Source organism: Chrysochloris asiatica, unplaced genomic scaffold (genome assembly GCF_000296735.1).
Source record: "Chrysochloris asiatica unplaced genomic scaffold, ChrAsi1.0 scaffold00213, whole genome shotgun sequence".
Lineage (NCBI taxonomy): Eukaryota > Metazoa > Chordata > Mammalia > Afrosoricida > Chrysochloridae > Chrysochloris > Chrysochloris asiatica.
Window position 1 is genome coordinate 4258712 of NW_006408731.1, and position 21174 is coordinate 4279885.

The window sequence follows — 21174 nt, forward strand, 5'->3', positions numbered from 1 at the left end:
AAAAAAAAAAAAAAAGAATGACTGTCAAGAGTCTATGTCAACTCTTTGGTGCACTAAGAGGGAAATGAACACAAAAGGTACGGTGTTGTGGTTCAGATCACTAGAAACAACTAGTAATGGAAGGAAGCTGTTTGACTGGGAAGATGCTGCTGCAATGCTCCATTCCAGTTGAAACGCCAGTCAATTCTCAGTGTGTAAGAAATTCGTACATATTCCAAAAGAAAAAAAGTGGTCTAAGGAGACACTTAATTTATAAAACAAGATATACAAATGGGTAGTAAAGTTACTTGATAAATCACCTTCATTAAAGAATTCTGAAAGACACAAGGTACTGTCACTTTACCCATTATGCTGACAAATATGAAATGGCTCAAGAGCACTTAACAACAACACCTACACCGCCACCTTAGTGGGAGTGGATATGTGGCAAAACAAGCAATTGCCTGTACTACCAGAGGACAGCTTGAGAATACTAAAGTAAAAACCGTATGTACCAATCAACCTAACAATGTGTCAATTATAGGGAAATAACCTATAATTAAATTTAATTTATCCCTGGGGGATACTTCAAAGGCCCCCAGCAGTAACACAGAAGAAAGGCCTGTAGTCTACTGCCATGAAGATTATGGTTAAGAAAATTCTATGGAGCACTTTTACCCCATAACACATGAGTCACCACGAGTCACAATCGACTCAAAGGCAATGGGCTAACTTACCAGAAATGGGAAATAAATTATGCAGATGCATCTGTAAATGAAATAACATACAGCCATTAAAAATGGTAGTAATTACTCACAGATCATGATATTCACGATACTGAACCCAATATGAAAAAATACATTCAGTATGTGTACTATGATCACATTGATGCAAAACTGTGTGTGTAGGCACAGAATGTCTGGAAATTCATGAAAATATTAATAGTGATGCTATCTCTAGGATTATGGGTGGTTTTACTTTTATCTTTTATAGCTGTTACACTATTTAAATGTTTCACAAAGAGGAAGCTTCATTTTTCACAGAAATGCACAGCCAAAGCAGTTTTTGTTTTAAATATGTAAGAAATAGTCTATTCATGGAGGATAAAACAGGTTCTATTAGATAATGATCTGGTAGAATGCTGTACCAACCAAGCAGTCTCTTCTACCCATCTGTCTCTGTTCAGAAAATAACCACAATTACATACATCAAATAGTCTCTTCACATTACATCCACTTCTTCACTTAGCGACATGGGCAGGTTGCTACGCAAAACCTGCATTATGTGAGAGTCCCATCTTTGGTATTACACCCTGGCCACTTACTTACACCACTAGGTGGGCACACCTCTGCATGCATGTGGTGGTGCACTGGGTTCTCCTTCCCCACCGTGCACCTCCCACCAACACACAGCCCACAGAATTTGTGTGTGTGTAGGGGGGGATTGGTGGTTGGTGTTGTTTACCGTCCATTGCCTCCCACTGCCCACACCCTGGTGGGGACTCATTCATCCTCTGTTTACCCTGGACCCGAAGCCTATGTGGCCTTGTATCCTTTTCCCCACCTTCCAGACTTTCTCCACTGAGCACCCCAGTGGCTGGAACAAGACATCATGCACAAACAGAAGACATCCTATGGTTAGTCTGCCACTATGCCTAATGTGACTCAGTCATTACCAGAGTTTTCTGTGTATCATTCAGGGTGGCCCACAGAGGGCATCCATGCAGAGCCCAGACCACTGGAGGCTATGCCTGAGAATTTTCCAAAGTTGTCATAAATGCAAAATGTTGGATAATGAGATCATCAAGAAGAGAGACGGCATCACATGTACAAAATATAAAATATGCAAGACAAGAATCTCACCATCATCCTTTCTAAGGAGCATTCTGAATGTACTACTTTCAAGACAGATTTGTTTGTTCTTCTGGCAACCCATGATATATCTGATATTCTTTGCCAACATAATTTAAACACTCTTCTTCAGACTTCCTTATTTACTGCAAGTCACAAATTATGGAAGACTTCTAGTGTGGTGCTACAAGATAAGCACTGAACTGTGAGCCACAAGGTTGGCAGTTCAAACCCACCAGTGGCAACTCGGAAACCCCATACAGGTTCTCTATGAATTGGAAGCAACTTGATGGCACTTAACAATCACCAACAGCATAAATGATGGGTAACATTACAAAGAATGGTAATTCCAGAATACTTAATTGTGCTCATGAAGAATCTGTATACAGATCAAAAGGCAGTCACAGAACAAGGGGATACTATGGGGATTAAAATCAGAAAACTTGTACATTTCACCATACTAACTCAGTCTGTATGCCGAACAAATAATCTAAAAAACTGGATTATATGAAGAAGAATATGGCATCAGGATTGGAGGAATGAAGATTCATTAACAACCTGTGATATGTAAAAGACAGAACCTTGCTTGCTGAAAGTGAAGAGGACTTGAAAAACTGATGAACGACAAAGACTACAGCTTCCGGTATGTGTAACATCTCAACATAAAGAAAACAAAAATCTTCACAACTGGATCAATAATCAACATCCCAAGAAACAAAATACTGAAGATGTCAAGAAGTTCATTATACTTGGGTCCACAATCAGTGTCCGTGGAAACAGCGGTCAAGAAACCAAACAATATATTGCACTGGGCAAATCCGCTGCAAAAGAACTCTTTAGAGTGATAAAAAGCAAAGATGTAACTTTAACATATGCCTGACCCAACCCATGGTGTATACAGCTACCTTAAGAAAACTCTCGTCTTCGGTACTCTTGTTGCCTGTTGCTGTGGAGCCGTTGCCAATCGTTAATGACCCATGCGTACAGAGTAGAACTGTGCTTCATAGAGTTTTTAATTACTGATGTTTTTGGAAGCAGATCACTAGACTTTTCCTCTGAGGCACCGCTGGGAGGGTTTGAACTGCCAACCTTTTGGTCTAGTACTGCACCCCACAGGCTCCTTAACTTACTGTACCCTTGAAGTTTCCAGAGATTTTTTTTCTCCACCTTGTTTGAGTTGTTGAGCCTGTAAGAAATCACTTTCCTAAGCTAAGCTTCATCTCTCATACTTTGGACATATTGTCCAGAGGAAACAGTCGCTGGAGAAGGATGTCATGCTGGGTAAGGTGGAGGGTTAGAGAAAAAGAGGAAGACCCCCAACGAGATGGATCGGCTAGGTGGCATCATTGATGGACTCAAGTGTGGCAGCTGTAGTGAGGTTGGCCCAGGATCGGACATTGTTTCGTTCTGCTGTGCAGGAGGTCGCTATGAGTCGGTTCCGACTTGATGGCACCTGACAACAACAAGTCTTTCTACCAGATCCTTAAAAAGATTATTTTCTATTTGCATCAACCAAATATGCACAACTAGGCAATGTAAAAGGAGCCCCAATAGCATGGTGGATTATGAGCTGGGCTGCTAACCACAAGGGCAGCAGTTTGAATCTACCAACTGCTCAGCAGGATAAAGATGAAGCTTTCTGCTCCTGTAAAGATTTACAGCCTTGGAAACCCTATACAGGGTCGCTAAGAGTCAGCACCAACTCACTGGCACACACTCACTGCCACCAAGCAATGGAAGTATAGTTCCTATCATCTTTCCTGTTCTCTAAATCATGTGCTGCTAAAATATATATATTTTATTGAACTCGGCATTCTCTATTCAGCTGTGTTCAGTCATTCATTGTAATGGCCACACAGAACTCAGACATCATAGTCACAGTTATGGGAAGTTAACAGGTTCCAATTCAGGGTCAGGGATGCTCAGGGCACAGTTGTTCACTCAGGACAGACTCTTCCCTGAGCTGTGCCTAGAAGCAGGCCTCTCTCTCTCTGCCTAGTCAATGTTATAAAACTTTTAGGCTGCTGATAAATGTCCACAGGACATGTCATTCCCCCATAAGCCCCAGTCTGAAAGCACTCAGCTCTGACTCTACGGTCAGCAAACCTAGCTCCTCCAATTAAGTGCCTGAAGGCAGGCGACTCTGCTAGCGAGCCTCCTGCTCTGTCGGGTGCACTAGTGCTTGGTTCTGCTGCTGCTCCTCTGATACTCCTCCGGTGGCACAGCTTTCTGTCCCTGGGTTGAAGAGGTTCAATGTGCAGGGATCTTAGAGTCCAAAAGATGCAATCCACTCTTGGCTTTTCATCTTTGATGGGAATGAGATCCCCCCTCTGATTCTGGGATGGTTCATTTTATACTCAACAGGATGGCAAAACTGACCAATCACAATTAGCCCGATTAACAATCACTCCCAGTCGAATCATATAAACCCATCAGCATCTTTCACCCACTTTTTGTTACCCAGACCCATTAGAAAAAAAGTAGATTGGTGGGCATTTACAAGACTTTGACTAGAAAAGACATTAAATAATTCACCATACCACACACGTAATAACAAGTTTTTTTTTTTGTCCCCTGAACCAGACCTCTCTTTATGCCTCTAAGTAGAAATCAATTATTCACTTGTCAATGAAGCCATTAGCAGTCAATCACAGATTGAGTACATTTAGAGATTTATCATCAAAAATGAAATTAAATTGAGAGATGTGTCTTGCCTTCATTATGCAAAATGATATTCCAGAGCTATAAGTGAAGTTGGCAAAGATACAGTCTTCAGTGTATGTGTATACGTGTATACACACATACACTCATAGAAAACAAATGTAACTAGGGTACAAAATGCTGTCATACATGGGTTAGCCATAACTCCACTTTCCAAAATAATAATAAAAAGCCACACAAACCTTTAGCTGTTCATCTACAACTCTTGTCACTTCTCCAGCCATTGACTCCAGAGTTTCCTGAATTGGACTGGATGACAAGTCACTGGCTCCTGTCCAAGATGCGCCACCAACATGGTATAAATTTGGTAACAGCTGAAAGGAAAAGGAAAAGTAACTTCGCCATAATATAAAAAGAAATCCTTAAAATAAGCACCAAGTCACTGAAGAATAAAAAAGATGGAGAAAGTCAATACTTGAAGGAATATTATTAGAGATGATCTATTCTCAACCAAAAACCCTTCTTACAGATTAATACACTGAGGGCCAGGCTCTTTCTGAGTTTATTATGCAATAAATTACAAGCTTAAGAATTAATTGTGGGAGATTTAGGTGTCTCCATGGTGGCTACATCTGTCATGAACCAGTTTTGGGAGTACTGGTATGGCACTGTGGGTTAATGCGCTAGACTGCAAGGTCAGTTTGAGCCATAAGGCCGGCAGTTCAAGCTCACCAGCTGCTTCTTGGAAACCTGGACAGGGTCACTATGAGTCGGGACCGACTCGATGGCACTTATAACAACAACAACAATTGCCCCTTTGTGCCTAAATGGTCACATCCAGGGTTTGAGAGCATTTATTAACTTATAAATAAATCTCCTACTTATGACAGTTAATGATTGTGTGATTTGAATAACAGAGTCAGGATCAGACCCCATGTTTTGTGACCACCAGTGAGTTTTCTCTCGATCAGGTCATACTCAAGGAACAAAATTCTAATGTCAGAGAAAGCAGAGGGGGAGTGTTATGGTACTAGCTTGGAACTAGGATCATTTAAAATGAGCTTATATTCATTTAAACTTCAGTGACCAGGTGTATATTTTGTAAATCATACTGCTCCTCTGGCTATTCATTTTACATTTTGATCATAGAAAGAGGCAAAGGCAGATTCACTTTGTCATGCATTAGAGAAGTAAAGAAAAGTTAGAACTAACTTCAGTAATTGAATTTTTTCTTATGAAAAGTTGAAAACCTACACAAAAATAAGTTGCTTGTATAAGACATTTCCATGTGTGCATCAAAAAAATCTCAATTGGATATGTCTGTCATGATTTGTTTCATCAAAGAACTTCTAACTTCTTGCCTCACACCTTGATCCCACTAATATTGAAGCAAATTATATTACTTTATAGTTTATAAAACTGGATTCTTTGATCATTAATTCATCCAGGCTAACATCTTTCTCTTTCATCATTAATACTGAAGAGTTTATTATATTTCCTAAAGGCTTTGATATAACCTAAAAAGTCATCATTTGTTTTAAATACATAAGACTCTTACATTGCTGGAAGTGAAACTCACCGTTCTGGAGTTCTTAGCATCACGCACAAGTCTTTCTGCCGATTTTAAATCTTCCTGAACAGCATCTCCACCATAATTTCGTAAAGAGTTAAGGTGGTCTTGTACTTTCACACAAATTCTGTCAACCATCTACTCCAAAACAGACAGTGAAAAGTGCAAATATCTGAGTCAGCACAGTTGATATTCATACAGAAGGAAACACAGAATGAATGAAGATTAAAATTTGCTCTCACTGGAATCTTCCAGAATATAGCTTATGGACTGTGAATACTTTTGTGTAACTGTTTATCCCAGAAACCTTTGGCAGTATTAACACCAGGGAAAAAAACACTTGAGGCATTTCAGTCTCATGCTCGCAGCATGAACAACAGAAGTGTTTCTTGATGATTCAGAATCCTGTTGTTACTACTCAGTGACACCCTGCGAGATAGTAATTCTCCTTCATTAACTTGAAAAAAAGTAATTTGATGGAGGATAATTTTGCTGTAAATATGCACAGCAAAAGGTAGACAATTACAAGAAATTCTACAAGTACAATTCAGTGACATTATTTACCACTCTTGCTATAATCAACTTTTATGTGTATGGGGACCATGGGTGATGCCAAGAATTAACATGCTTGACTGCTAACCGAAATACTGGAGATTTAAGTCCATCCAGGGGTGTCTTAGAAGAAAGTCTTGGTGATCTACTTCTGAAAAATCAGCCACTGAAAACCCTGGGGGCACAGTTCTATTCTGATAACATGGAATCCCCATGATTGAGCTGACTTGGCAGCAACTGAGTGCCAGCCATAGTGCCAGCCACTAGGAAAACATAGATATAGAACATGCAACTCTGAGATGGCGGAACTGACTGAAAATGAGGCCCATGGTCACGTGGTTTAATACAACCAAAACCAGAGCATCCTCTGGAGGATGATTTTGCTGTTTTTTAAAAAATTAATTCAATTTCATCAGATAGTCTTTAATGTAACAAGAACTACCGAGAAATACAAGCAAGTTGAGGTTTTATTAACATAGGTAAAACATAGATAATAATGACGCTAATAATATCTAACTTTATTCTACCAAAGTCAACTCTGAGATTAACTGCACTTGAATTATGTCCCGTTGTTAACATGGGTTTCAATATCAAACCCCAAAGGAAAATGGCAGATCACTAATGCAGTTCTCCCCCCACGCAAATTTATAAAAGTGAAGATCATGCATTTATATATTTATACTTATAGGGAGAAAAAAATCATTAAGCAAGCTAACAATTCTAAAGAAAAAAAAAATAATCGGACTTTAAAATTTTCTCCAACATTTGGTCAGAGCTGTAAATTGTCTATTTCATGTTCTGGAAAGATTATTAATTCACCATAAACCTCACATGCCAAGAGTCTCAGTCTTTCTGAGAATTCATTTTACAAAAATGACAATCTAGCAATATTGTTTTGTCATTTAAAAATCACACTTTTTTTTTTCTTTCATTTGTTGCTGTTGAGAATATAGACTGCAAAGCACATGCCGATTCAACTGTTTGTACACACACACTTCATTAATGTGATCATTAATGATGACATTCTTGGAGTTGTGCAACCCATGTCATCCTCCTTTTCTGAAGTTGTTTCCCTTTCATTAACAAAAATCCTCTGGTCTCCAAGGCTCCTAGCTAGTTTTTCGAATTGCTGTTGTCAACTTGATCTCATATGTTGTTGTTAAGTGCCATCGAGTTAGTTCCGACTCATAGTGACCCTGTATAGGGTTTCTGAGGAGTGACTGGTGAGCTTGAACTGCTGACCTTGTGGTTCCAATCGACTTTGCAGCCCAACACATGAGCCCACAACGCCACACCAGGACTCCATTGTTGTTGCTAATTGCCATCAAGTCAATTCCAATTTATAGCAACCTGTACAGGGTTTCCAAAAAGTGGCTGGTGGGTATGAACTGCCAATCATTTGGTTAGCAGTTCAGTGCTTATCCTAGACTGCCACACCAAAATTTCATTATAGGTAGTTCCTACAAGAGCACAATGCTCAAGGCAGACACTTTTTTACTAGTTAAGCTGAACTGATATTTGGTTTTAATAATTTGAAATCACAATTACAAGAAGTCAGTTTATTTCTCCACCCCCAAATTAAAAAAAACACACACAAAAAACAACTTTACTCCACTACTAAATAGACTTCAAGCCTGAATACAGATCCCATGTCCACTCCTGCAGCTCCACGATCACCTCTCTTGCCTTTCTCTTTTCTGTATTATAGTTCATCATATCTACCTGAAGAGATGGGACAACTGAATAAAATAACATCACTCAAATCTCCGGTTCTGGTGACAAAGTATCAGTAATGTGAACGTTGATGTATATTAAAAACAGCCCCTAAAACTGTAAAGATTTACTGAGACTATGCAAGTGAACTATGATGAGCTCCCCTGGGGGGAAAAGATGTGATGTGTATGATGCTTCTCAACTTATACTGTCCTTCTAACTAAAAAAACACCATAGCTAGTAAGCAGGGATTGATTGTATCTTAAATTTCTGCAGAGCTAACTATACATTCAAAAGAGATCTTAACTGATATAAATTCTAACTCTTAACTATTGTACTGATCTGGGATTCCTGAAGCAAAATGATCATCAAGAATTCACATCTTACCAAGAATGAATACCAGATTTTAAGAGAGAAAATAAACCACATGCTAAGAAAGAAACTGATATACATTGGGGGCCACAACAGACTAATTTGAGAGGCATGTGACTAGCCTAGAAAAGTGACCATCTTTTATCATCATGAGATATGACAGAGACTCCAGAAAAAAGTGCATTAGGCATTCACTGAGGAGTGGGAGTCTAGATGAACTCAACAAAATGGTCTCTAAATGTGGCATTTTTCAATCATATCTAAAAGTCACATCAATACCTAATTCTTCAATTCTAAGAAGACATAAAACTCCCATCACAAAGATTTTTCTGAGCATACAGTTGCTTAAGTTCAGCATAGCCTAACTGACTACACTCACAATCTTTAGAGCAAAAGAACTCAAGTCCTAGAAAAGCAAAACAATCTATTTAAGAGGATACAGAATGTTTGGTAGTGGTCAGCGGTGGTTGTGTGCTATCATAGAGACCCTGTATAGGGTTTCTGAAGATATAAAATCTTTATGGGAGCAGAAAGCTCATCTTCTTCCACAAAGTGGCTCGTGGTTTTGAACTGCTGACCTTGAGGTTAGCAATCCAATGCTTAATCCATTTTATCTGCAGAGCTCCTTACAGAATGATTACAGTGTGCAAACTGAAAATCTCAAAATAAGGAAGTCAGGATATCTAGGAGTTTGTCTACCCATCCATTAAGTTCATCCATGTTTAAAAGACCCCAGATTACCCAAAGTATGGAGAATAAAGGCAATTGCAATCTGAAAGATTCAAGAAGATTTCATTAAAAATAAAGGGAGATTCCATTTGGAACATTGCAATCTTGGATTATACCGTGAGAAGATCTCACTATAGATGAATACTCAGGATTTTGAGTTTAATGGATTTCATCCTAACCTACAGAGTTCAATTTTTCTAACAAAACCCAGAAAAATTGTTGACTACCAAGAATTTGAAAACCTATAATGACAAGCAGCTCACTTTGTTTCAAGTAAATGCATGCTCTGTTAATCTGGGAACTGGTCTTGTTTCAGTCCTAACCTATCTTTCCAGGTCTTACCTACAGATCCCATGTTCTCCACCTTGAGAACGCCCTGAAGAGGAACAGTCTAACTTCCACACTGACAGTCTCACTGAAAACTGCCCTTTCTCTCCTGTCTTCTTTTCTTCAGGCTAAACATTCCCAGTACCTTTTACACCATTCCCACTACGATACAGTTCTGAGGTCCCTGAGCCCTTACACATCACATCTGCGAATGCTCTCTTCTGCCTAAGACTCTCGTGAAATATGCCCTTCCTCAATAATACAGACTGTCACACAGAAACAGTGGCCGGGTAAGCACAGAACCAAACATGACTATTACTTTCCTAACTTCCATTAATGTGAAACAAGTCAAATTGACATCTCTGGCAACTGTGTTAGTACCTCTAACATCTCACATTTGCTGGTGACAATTTAGGCTTTTCCCAATATGTTAGGCTGCTGAGCCTAAGTGCTAGACACAGAACTGTTAGCAATCAATGCCATGTTTGGTTGATCATGACTTGTTAACAATTGTTCTTTCCAGCAAACATCTTAATTCATATTTTCCTTTGCATATACTCCTGGAGAATTTTATCTTCTTTCATATTGATTTCTTTATTCAAGAAAAGACACTTAACACTAAAGGAGACATAAGCCTGAATGAGACTATCATCAAACAATATAAAAATCTAGAAGTGGCATAAAATACACACCATTAATAGTAACACAAGATTTAAAGTGCTGTTAGAGAAAGGTACAACCAGGAGGGAATAAGAATAAAGACAGGGAGAAAAAATAAAGATTGGACAAACAATTCTCTTGCAAAGCCAGGTGGAACTGAAATGAAACTTTGCAAACTTATTTTTTTTAGTGAATAAGAGAAATTGCAGACTCCTGGTGTGGTGTTGGAGGATCAGCACTGGACAGCACACCACAAGGTTGGCAGTTCCATGCTACAAGTACAGTGTTGAACAATTACAACAGAGACTGCATGGACTACAAAGCCTAAAATATTGAGTACATATACGAAAAGCTTGCTGACTCCTGCTTATGAGGATTTTTGAGCAAGAAGAGAAAGAAACAAGAGCAGAGGTAGTAAATCTTCTAAATATCTTTCCTAAACCAGGAGAGTCAACAGATGAGAACATACATGAATTGTTATGAAACGTCAATGTTTCATCAAAACACATTTTAAGTCCTTCAGTGTCACGTGGGAATGATGACTGGCTTTGGGATTGGCAGGGCAGGAGCCATAACTACTGCAGATCTAGCTTTCTTTATTCAGATTCCTTGAAACTTCATGGTAAATCTCCCCTAAAGCCACTAAAAAGATTAAAGTCTGGAAATTGCTAATCTTAATGTCCTAAGAAATCCCCAAAGCTAAAAGGTAGCAATATACCTACTTTAAAATGACGCAAATCATTTAGAATAATGCCATCTCTGCAGAATTAAACATCCACATATGCCTCCTGTGTACAATTTTTCTCCCCATTGAGAAAACAAAACTTACTTTTAAGAACAGCATTAAAGGTTGCTGCAGTAATCTTTTTTGGATAGGCAAAATCCCTTCTGAATGAGGAAAAAAGCTGGAAAGATACTGTACTGAAAACATAAGCCTGCATTATGATAGCTGGTAAGGAAATAAATGCAAAAGTCCAACGTAAGATTTTAACACTCTCATTGCATTTAGTGTTAAATACCAAAGTGAGGAAATAACAGTAAACTGTAAGATCTAGGGTGATATTAATCCCTTACAGGAAAAAAAGAAGACTTAAAGGCACTGAGATAAAGTAAAATTAATGTTTTCTTTGTCCAAACTCTGTTACAAAAGTGATATTCATAACCATCTTTCCCCCATTTTTCCAACACAAATAGCTTTACTTTTTCTAATATAAATAATGCATGTTTATTGTAAAATATTCAAGTAATCCTGGAGTATAGAAGAATAAAGCCCATCTAATTACACCACCAGAGAAAACCATCATCAACATTTTGGTGAGTACTCCTTCTCAAATCTCTATATCTATTCAGCCACACATATCATTTTATCTAATTGGAATATTATACAGGCTGCTTTTATTATAGATGCCTCTTTTCATTCTCTTTGAAGAAAGTAAAATGACATCTGTGTAAACTCAGAAAATAGGGCAAACCACACAAAATGGTTAAAAATGGCCAAGTTAGTTCCTCTCCATATACAGAGATAAATCTTTTTGAAACCCTTTCTTTCATTCTTTGGATGATCTACATTTTAAATTTAAATAGATGAATCTTTATTATTTATTAATGCATTCTATAAAATAGTAGTTGATTCCATGAAATACAAAAAATTTAAAATACTTATACCAGCACTCAACTTTCTCCCCTTCAGTTTCTAATTTTACCTTCATTATTTTTACATTATCAAGATATTCAATATTTACATTCTGTCATGTGCAATAATTAACTCTTCCCATCTTGCCTAGATTGATATTAAAATTTTAAGTGCTCAAAAGGCAGTCACAAAGTTATGATTATTGGAGACACGGAGAATGAAACCTAACAGTGGCTAAAGTCACCAGGCTCAAACAGAGCAACGTTGTGCGGATGGTACAAGACCAGGCAAAGTTTCATTCAGTTGTACACTGGGTGACTATGACACCCAATAACAATAACACCAAGTAGATTGTCCTAAAGTAGCAATTTGAAAAAACATTTCAGCATTTATAGCTTCTATATAATTTTTTTCTTCTATAATTTTTTCAATATCTATTAGGCTGGAGAATTTCCTCAAGGAATTTTCTCTTAAGCAATAAGTGAGGCTAAAACTTTTAAGTCCATATGCGAAAATAGTTTTATTCTGTGCTCATATCTGAATTGCAGAATGGCTAAGTATAGGATTCTTGATGCAAAATAAATCTTGCTTTGAATTTTGCTGAAATTACCTTGTTTCTTTCTAGCAACTGACAGACTAGTGCTAAAAATTGGTCTGTCTTCCCTCGTAAAACAGCCCTTTAGCCTCTCTGGAACTTAAGATTTTCAATTTTACCCTAAATGTTCTGAAGTTTCACCAGGATGTGTCCAGGTGTGGGCCTCTTTCCCATTTGTTCTGATTAATTTAAATAGTCCAGATCAAGCACACAACTGATAGGATATGGTTTTCCTATTATATATATGGCTTTCTACATATTACATTAGAATCCTAGTGTGATGCTATAGGAAAAGCACTGGATTGCTAATCACAACACTGGGCAGTACACTTTCTGTTATACACAGAATTGCTATGGCTCAATGGCACCTAACAACCACAAAATAAGGACAGCTGAGCCTTTGCTATTAGAAGAGTCAGCTAAATGTGAGCTGGCAGAGACCACCGGTGCCCTTTTACCTGCTGTGTGGTGCTGGTAACAATGCCCTGCTGAAGGCGGTAGGCTTGCTCTTGAAGGTATTTTCTGGTCTCATGATTCCGCAGAAGATAATTTTCTATCTGGAAATGAAGCACATGTATCTTTCAAGAAGGCAGTTCGAGTCGATCGAGGATACAGTTTTAAGTGAAACAGCCTATTGCTGAACTGAACACTAATGGACTAAATCATACACATAGCCTGTCCATGCCCTGATCTATAAGATATATGGGAGTGGGGACATTCCCACAGGGTAATTTATTATTGGGGTTTTCATTATAAATGTAACCTGTTATAGTTGACCCTGATAAGCAAATGTTTCATTGCCTCCAGCATTACAGGCCACTTTTAGAGACTGCTCATCAGTCTTCTTGCATACATTCTCAATCTTTCTCTCTCATGAATTTTTAATTACTTAACAGTTCAGAGGACCTCTGATGTGGCACTGGACTGTGAACCAAAGAGTCTGAGGTTCAAACCCATCAGATGCTCCTTGGAAACCCTATACAGGGTCATTATGAGTCAGTGCCATCTTGACAGCACTTAACAAACAATTCAGAAGTTAAACATCCTCAAGAGTACAGATGCTAGTATGTGATCCTCTTAGACTAATTCCAGTGGTAGAACACATCAGCACTCATAAAAATTCTGTATTTTAAGGGGGAATAAAAGATAAAACTACAAAATTTGAAAGACAGAGTCTAGTATTAGTCAAAGACCTATACGAATTGTGTTAATACATCAGCTTTCCATACTTTTTCCAAAACAAAGGACTGACTAGTTTTAAGTAAGTACAAGAAAGTGAATTTCCACCAAAAATTGGAAATCTTAAAGTTGTTTGATAACCTGTGCTTTCATATGAAGATAATTTAATATGAAAAACTCTAAAGTACAAATGATCATAATTGGATTGAAATAAGACACTTAAGAATGAATAATATGCATTTGGATACATATTGAACCAACAACGGAATTACTGGAAATGATGAATATCTTTGAAGGCTTTTTTAAAAGAAGGGTTTCAGATGGGTAAATATGTGTTGGGGTGTGGTTTTTTTGGGGGGGTTGTCTTATTTTTCCTTTAGTTGTATGTGTGCCTGTTTAATAGTACTACTTAACCATTTGACTTAATTTGTCACTATGGCTCCCTGGTTAACAACTTCTAATAACTATGAAGCTTTCAGTATTATTACAATTTCATTTCAATTTTCCGTATGCTAAAATGACTACTACTTAATATCAATTAGGAACAATTAAAATATAAGACTATAATTACTATCATCCCTTGGAACTATCAAGTAGAACAAAATGTACTTTTCTATCAAATGTAAATGAAGAAATTATAGAAATGAAAAGATCCCTGAAATGAAACATCATTTAAGTGGCATATTAATGTCATGACATTCTATTACATAAACTTTCTCTTGCTATTTCCTGAGAAGACATCTCTTTCCAAGGTGACATTACCATCAATGCAAAATGCTTTTTTCTAGAAAGATCTTAGTCCTGAACAATGACAGGCACATACTGCCAACTGGAATTGGGTCCTTTTGTTTTGGTATTTTTTCTTTTATATTTGTTGCATGGTTCTGTGAGCAGTCTGGTTTCTCAGGAGGTTCAAAGCTTAGGCACAAAAGACACACCCAAGGCAGGCCCACACATTAAAGACCTTTTCCAGGTGCACCAAGCTTCACAGATTACACCTGGAATGAATTTATTAGAAAAACAGCATTCAAAGCTCCTTCCTAAAAACCAGCTGATGGGGAAGGAAGAATAGCATTTTTGAAGTGTCTTTCATATATCAATCATATATACATTACGACTGAAATTATTTGTGTCTTGGGATAGTAGGGTAACTTTCCTTCCATGTGTCCTTACTGACCAAGGACAGTGGGACCCATTCCTTCTGAGTATCAATGTCCAAACACCAGAGTAAAGTCAAATGGAAAGGGCAAAGACCTTTATCTTCCTGTCATCCCTAGGCAGTAGAGGGCCACCTGAGAGAAATTCTAGAGCCAGTTAGATATCTTCACTCTCACAGCACAAGATGTAATGATCCAGGTATCTTATATTTAAAATCTTGTATTTAAAAAACACAACTTATAAAGACTGAGTATACAATCATATTTTCTTTCTTTATTAAAGCAAACATGAAAAGCCGTATTTCTTTCAGAGGTCAGAGCTCTACTCTTTCTAAGCAATATCCATTATATAAGAGCATAATAAGTATTTTAAGACAAACTAGCAAATATAAACTTTTTTCATTAAAAACTCACAAATTCAGAAATTAATAGGTTTATGTCCTCTTTTGCCCTTATTCCAATTTCCTATTTCTATTTTTAGTTTTCTGATCTACAGAATACATCTTGATGTTTTGGATTCATATCTACCATGTTTGTGACAGTTTTCTATTTGTTGCATTTGTTTTCTTTTTTCCCTTTCCCCCTTTTCTTCCTTCTCTTTACTTGAGCATTTTTTATGATACCATGTTCACATCTTTTGTAGCCTAGTATGTCATTACACTACTTTTTAAAAACTATTTCAGTGGTTGCCCTAGAGTTTGAAATATACAAATTAATTTTACTTTATTTTCAAATTAAAAAAAAAAATATTTCAAATATTGTTTCACATCTAGTGCAGGTACCTTAGAGTATTTCCAATTCCTCCCTCCTGAAAAACCCTTAAACAACGCTCTCAATCATTTCTTTTATCTATGCTCTATAAGATTATGAACCACAAAGTTGGCAGTTCAAGTCCACCAGCCACTCCAAGAGGATTTCTGCTCCTGCAAAAAAAAACAAAAAACCCCAGGAGGTGGGGCTTGATGGCGGCTAGGGTGGAGGTGCAGTGAAGTTCACCGTCAATGACACCACAGAATACCAGGCAAAGCAGATCCAGGGCAAAGCTCCCAAACTAAGAACCACAGAGATAGGATGACTGTAAAACTAAAGTTCTCCCATGTAAACTAACACATAATTCAGAATAAAACATTTACAAAAAAAAAAAAAGAGGGAACCTAGATCCAGAGGGCGTGGAGGAAGGTAGAATCTCCACTGAATAGTATCCAATCTGTCTAGGCGGGGCTGATGAAAGGAAATGAGAATAGATCTCTTGTGATACAATAATTATTATCAGGACTGATTGTGAGGGTTGGAAATGTAAAGGTAGGCGTTTTATAGCAAGGAGGGGGTGATTAACTTTACAGTCTAGGAACATAGGTCCCTGGGACCATCAAGGGAAAAGAGCAGAGCGCGGGACCCTACACAGAGAAGCAGTGACGCCAGAGATGATGACATGGAAAGATGGAGCAGCTGGGGTCTCTATACCCAGAGAGGGAGAGGGGCTGTGTGCTGATGACCAGGGGGCGGGCTTGTAGGGTATCCCCTGTGGTTGGTTGATGATGCACGGGGTGGGGATTGTAACCGTGGCAATGAAAGGATATACGATAGGATGAATGTGAAACCAATGTCTCCCATGTAAACTATCACATAATTCACAATTATATATCTATATCTATATCTATATCTATATCTATATCTATATCTATATATATATATATAAACCCAAAGCCTCGGAAACCCTATACAGGGTCGCTATGAGTTGGAATTGCCTCCATGGCAGTTAACAACCACAACATAATCACCTAACATATTGTTGCTATTATTACTTTAAAAACCATATTTCTTTTTGTTCAATTAAGAAAAAGAAGACTATTCCTTCTGATTCTCTTCCTTATTTTAATATGTTGTTGTTGTTGTTACGTGCCGTTGAGTCGGTTCCGATATAGATCTGAGTTTTTAATTGATTAGATCGTCCTTCTCGCTGAAGAACTTTTAACATTTTTACATGACAGGTCCACTAGTAATTCCTGTTTTTGTTTGTCTATGAAAAGTCTTTAGTTCTTTGTTTTTTGAAGAGTAACTTTGCTGGCTCAATAGCAATGGGCTTGTTTACATGCTTTATATAAATTTCTAGGTTGATGTTTATTTTTCTTTCAACACTGTTAACACTTTCATTCAACTCTCATCTTACATGATTTTTTTATGAGTAATCAAGGGTATTCATACCCTTGTCCTCTAGAAGTTAATTTTCTCCCCTCTGGCTTCTTTCAAGACTTTCTTCTTTATCTTTAACTTTCTGCATAAATATGTCTAAGGTATAGATTATTTTGTTATTTATCCTGCATGGTGTTCTAAGAGCTTTCCAGATCTGTGGTCTGTTGTCATTAACTTTGAAAATTTCTCATTTATTCTATCATGAAATATTTCAGTTATTTTGCCCCTTTCTCTTTCATCTCCTTTTGGTATTCCTATTATGCATAAGTTTCATGAACATTGTCCCATGGTGCTTGGATATTATGTGACTTTGTTTTATTCCTCTTTACATTTCCGTTTGGGCAATGTATTAATACATCTTTATGCTTACTGATTCTTCTCTTGACACTGACCAGTCTACAGATGATCACATATGTAATAGTGTTTCTTTTTAGGCTTTAATCTATACCTTTTATTTTTACTTAAGTTTCCATCTCTCTGCTTATGTTTGCTCTTACATTTAACATATTAACCAGTTATTTTAAATACTTTACATAGTCATTCCAAAATACAGGTCACTTTATGAGTCTAGTTTTGATAACTAGACTCTTTAGCTTGTGTTTTGTCTCTTTATCCTGTGTTTTGTCTTGCTTTTCAGGATGTTTTGCGATTGTTTGTTGAAGGTCAGACTCAATCTGGTCATAGGAAATGAAGGAATAAAGCATCCACCATTTATGTTATTCTAGCCTGCTGTGGGATAAAGCACTGGAACACAAGGTTGGTTTGAACCACAAGGTCGGTGGTTCAAACTCACCAACTGCTCCTTGGAAACCCTATACAGGGTTGCTATAAGTCAAGATCAACTCGACAATACTTAACAACAATAACAAATCCAGGAGAGGGTTTGGGGGTATCTGTGTTTAAAGTTTGCTCTAGTTGTAGGTGCCAGAGGCTTTAGCTTTCTTGTTTCTGTTTTCTCTTCTGATGACTTCGGATTTCCCTAAAACCTTTTTTTTTTAAAACTTTTTACTGTGAATTAAGGTTTACAGTCAAGTTCGTCAGTTTTATATTCAACAAATAACACTGTTGTTTTCATCTCAATGTTGCTATCCTCTCCCTGGAACAACAGTCACCCACTTCCTCCCCGTGGTTCCTATTTCCCTTCCACCCACCTTCCTATCACTTCTCACCTTTGTCCTTAGGTACATGTTGCCCCTTTGATTTTAAATGATCGTTCCATCACTCATAGTGAGCCTATCTTACTAGTGTTGTTGTTCCCGCGATGTATCTTTCTACTGCTTAGCTGAAAGAGGGTGAGCTCCTTTCCAGACCAAAACAGTGGTCGAGAGCTAACAGGCTCAGGTTCCTCCAGTCTTTCTGACCACCAAGTCTTTTTCTGTTTTGCTTTGATTTTCAATAATTCTGCATTTTGATGCTGCTCTATCCAGGACCTTCTATTGTGTTCCCAATCAGAGCAGTAGGTAGTGGGTAGCTGGGCACCATCTAGTTCTTCTGGTCTCAAGGTCATGTAGACTGATGTCCACATGTTCCATTAGTCCATTGGGCATGTTGATTCCAAGCATCTTTAATTCTCATCACTATTCCTTTTCCACACATGGATAGACCAATAGCCACACCTTAGATGACTGTTCGTGAGCTTTTACATCCCAGATGCTACTCACCAAAGTAGGATGTAAAACATGGTCTTTGCGGACTATGTTGTGCCAACTGACCATGGTGTGCCCTGAGAATATGGTGCTGAGCCCCTAGGCTCAGCTACTCATTGCTTTAAGATGTTTGATAATAACTAGTTTTCATCATTTTTGCCCATTGTATGCATAACCACATTCACAGTGGTGTTTGCAGGAAAGGTGAATACCCATGTACCAATTTCTTCTTTAACATGCTTGTACATCTGTGGTGGTGTGCTGTCAAACATATAAATGTATACACACCTATATACATATATACACACATTCTACTCTTCTGCTCATAATCATTCAGCATGTGTCTCTGTCCATGAATCTACCCACAGAGTATTGTTGTTCCAAGTAAAACCTCTGAAGTCTGTGTCACACAGCTCTCTTAGTTGTAATGAAATATTATGCTGAAACCCTACTAACAGGATGATATACTTCTTAAGTGTTGTCAAATAGTGTTGGAAAAGTGAAACATTTTACATGAAATGTTTTCAAGTTTTCATTTTAACTTTTTCTAGTGGACCTGAGTCTACAGGCTTTGAACTTGAGAAATGCTTGTCTTTTTTTTTTTTTTCCTTTCCTCCTCTCCCCCTAAGTGAGACGGAAAGGTTATCCGGGATTGCAGTCATCTAATTGCCCTTCTGCCAGGTCAGGTTAGGTTCTGATCAAGTAGTTTCCATTAAGGGCAGGCCTCTCTTACAAAAATGCTCTGGTGTAGTTTGATACAATCACTTTTCCCCTTTCTCCCTGCCACAAGCATGACAGGATTTGTCTCTAGATCTTCACAGTGAAGGTGTGTAAAGATCCTGGAGGTAGACCCCAGGAGAGTGTAACTAACCCACTAGAGTTTTTAACTCTCAAGCTAGTCCATGCTCAGCCTTCAGCAATCCACCTATTATCATGTGACTGTTCCTATCAGTTACTGGGCGTCCTGGTGTGGCGCTGCGGGTTAATGCACTAGACTACCAAGTCAGTTGGATCTACAAGGTTGGTGGTGCAAGTTCAACAGAGTCATTATGGGTCGGAACCAACTCGATGGCACTCAATAACAACACTACCAGTTGCTGACTTTCATGGTTTTTACTTCTGTTTAGCGGATCTTGATTATAATCTTCCGATTCACTTGTCTGCCCAGTATTGAGGGTTGTGGTTTGCCTCGGGACCTCAATTCTTTGATGGATATGTGGAAAGTTCTTGATTTTCCATTTGTCCAGTTGTTTCTTTCAGTAAGAAGATTGAACCGCTGACCTTGCAGTTCAAACCGACCTTGCAAGTCCAGTGCATTAGCTCACAGAGCCACACCAGGACTGTTCTCTTTATAGAGTGGAGCTGACAGCTGAAGTCTGCTTTCTCTAGAATAAGTTTTTTGTTTTTTAAGTTAAACAATTGAGAAGACTTTGACTTAATTATTAGGTGTTATATCCTCTACACAGGAAAGTGACACATACCTCCTCTCTTTTCAATACATACTGTACTCTCTTGAATATAGAACAGTATTTTTAATAAATGGTATTTGGTGAATGATGTGCTTGTAGTGATGCGTATGGGTTAAGAAATAAATACAAGTTCTATGGTAGGATTAGAGACTCACTATTATTGAGGTGAGAGAACAAAAAATCATTTGTTTTTCACATTCTTATTTGCATGTGGTCGAATTTGAGCTTTGGAATTACATCCTGAAAATCTCACGGTAGCGTCCACTGGCTCTTTTTTCTCCCCTGTTGTCCAGTCTGGCTCAGAAAGTCAGATAACTCAGTTTCATTAAATTCACTAAAATTATTTTCTATGCTGAGAATGATCTAGTAATTTATTTTGTAGCTTATCTGAAGTTTACTTGCTAAGTTAGAAGCATTTCAGGGGAGAATTTAGAACAGTTTAATGGAAGGATCTTTATATTACTTTTAATCTTAGTCTCTAGAGTAAGTTTTTGTTGTATGCTGACTAATACCCTTTCAAAAGGTATAAAGACACCCAACATTTGTATACTGCTTTATGGTTTACAAACTGCTTTTCACATATATATCACCTCCTTTGATCCTCACAGCCACCTTAGGCAAATTACTTACGTTTCCTTGTTCTTTATAGTCTCTATCTGTAAAATAATAGAACCTTCTTCATAAGCTTGTTTTGGAGACTGCATGTGCTAATTTATGTAAAGCATGTAAGGCAGTGCCAAGCCCAGTAAGAACTATACATTACATGCTATCTGTATGTAGTTATTGGACTTTATTATTATTTTTTTTATACATGAAAGAACTAAAATTTCAAAGACGTGTCCTAATTACTAAGTGCTGCCGTAAGAGAATGACCACAAGTGGGTGATTT

General features: G+C 37.8%; 1 protein-coding gene across 1 annotated transcript in view; it reads right to left on the reverse strand.

The window, feature by feature from the left end:
• LRRC16A (leucine rich repeat containing 16A) overlaps nucleotides 1-21174 on the reverse strand; it is a 441803-nt gene that overhangs the window by 83632 nt on the left and 336997 nt on the right. The window contains exons 23-25 of the mRNA XM_006872823.1: nucleotides 13100-13198; nucleotides 6070-6198; nucleotides 4733-4864 (exon numbers count right to left, since the gene is read on the reverse strand). Of these exons, the coding sequence (XP_006872885.1) occupies nucleotides 4733-4864; nucleotides 6070-6198; nucleotides 13100-13198 (360 nt within the window). The remainder of the gene's footprint in view (nucleotides 1-4732; nucleotides 4865-6069; nucleotides 6199-13099; nucleotides 13199-21174) is intronic.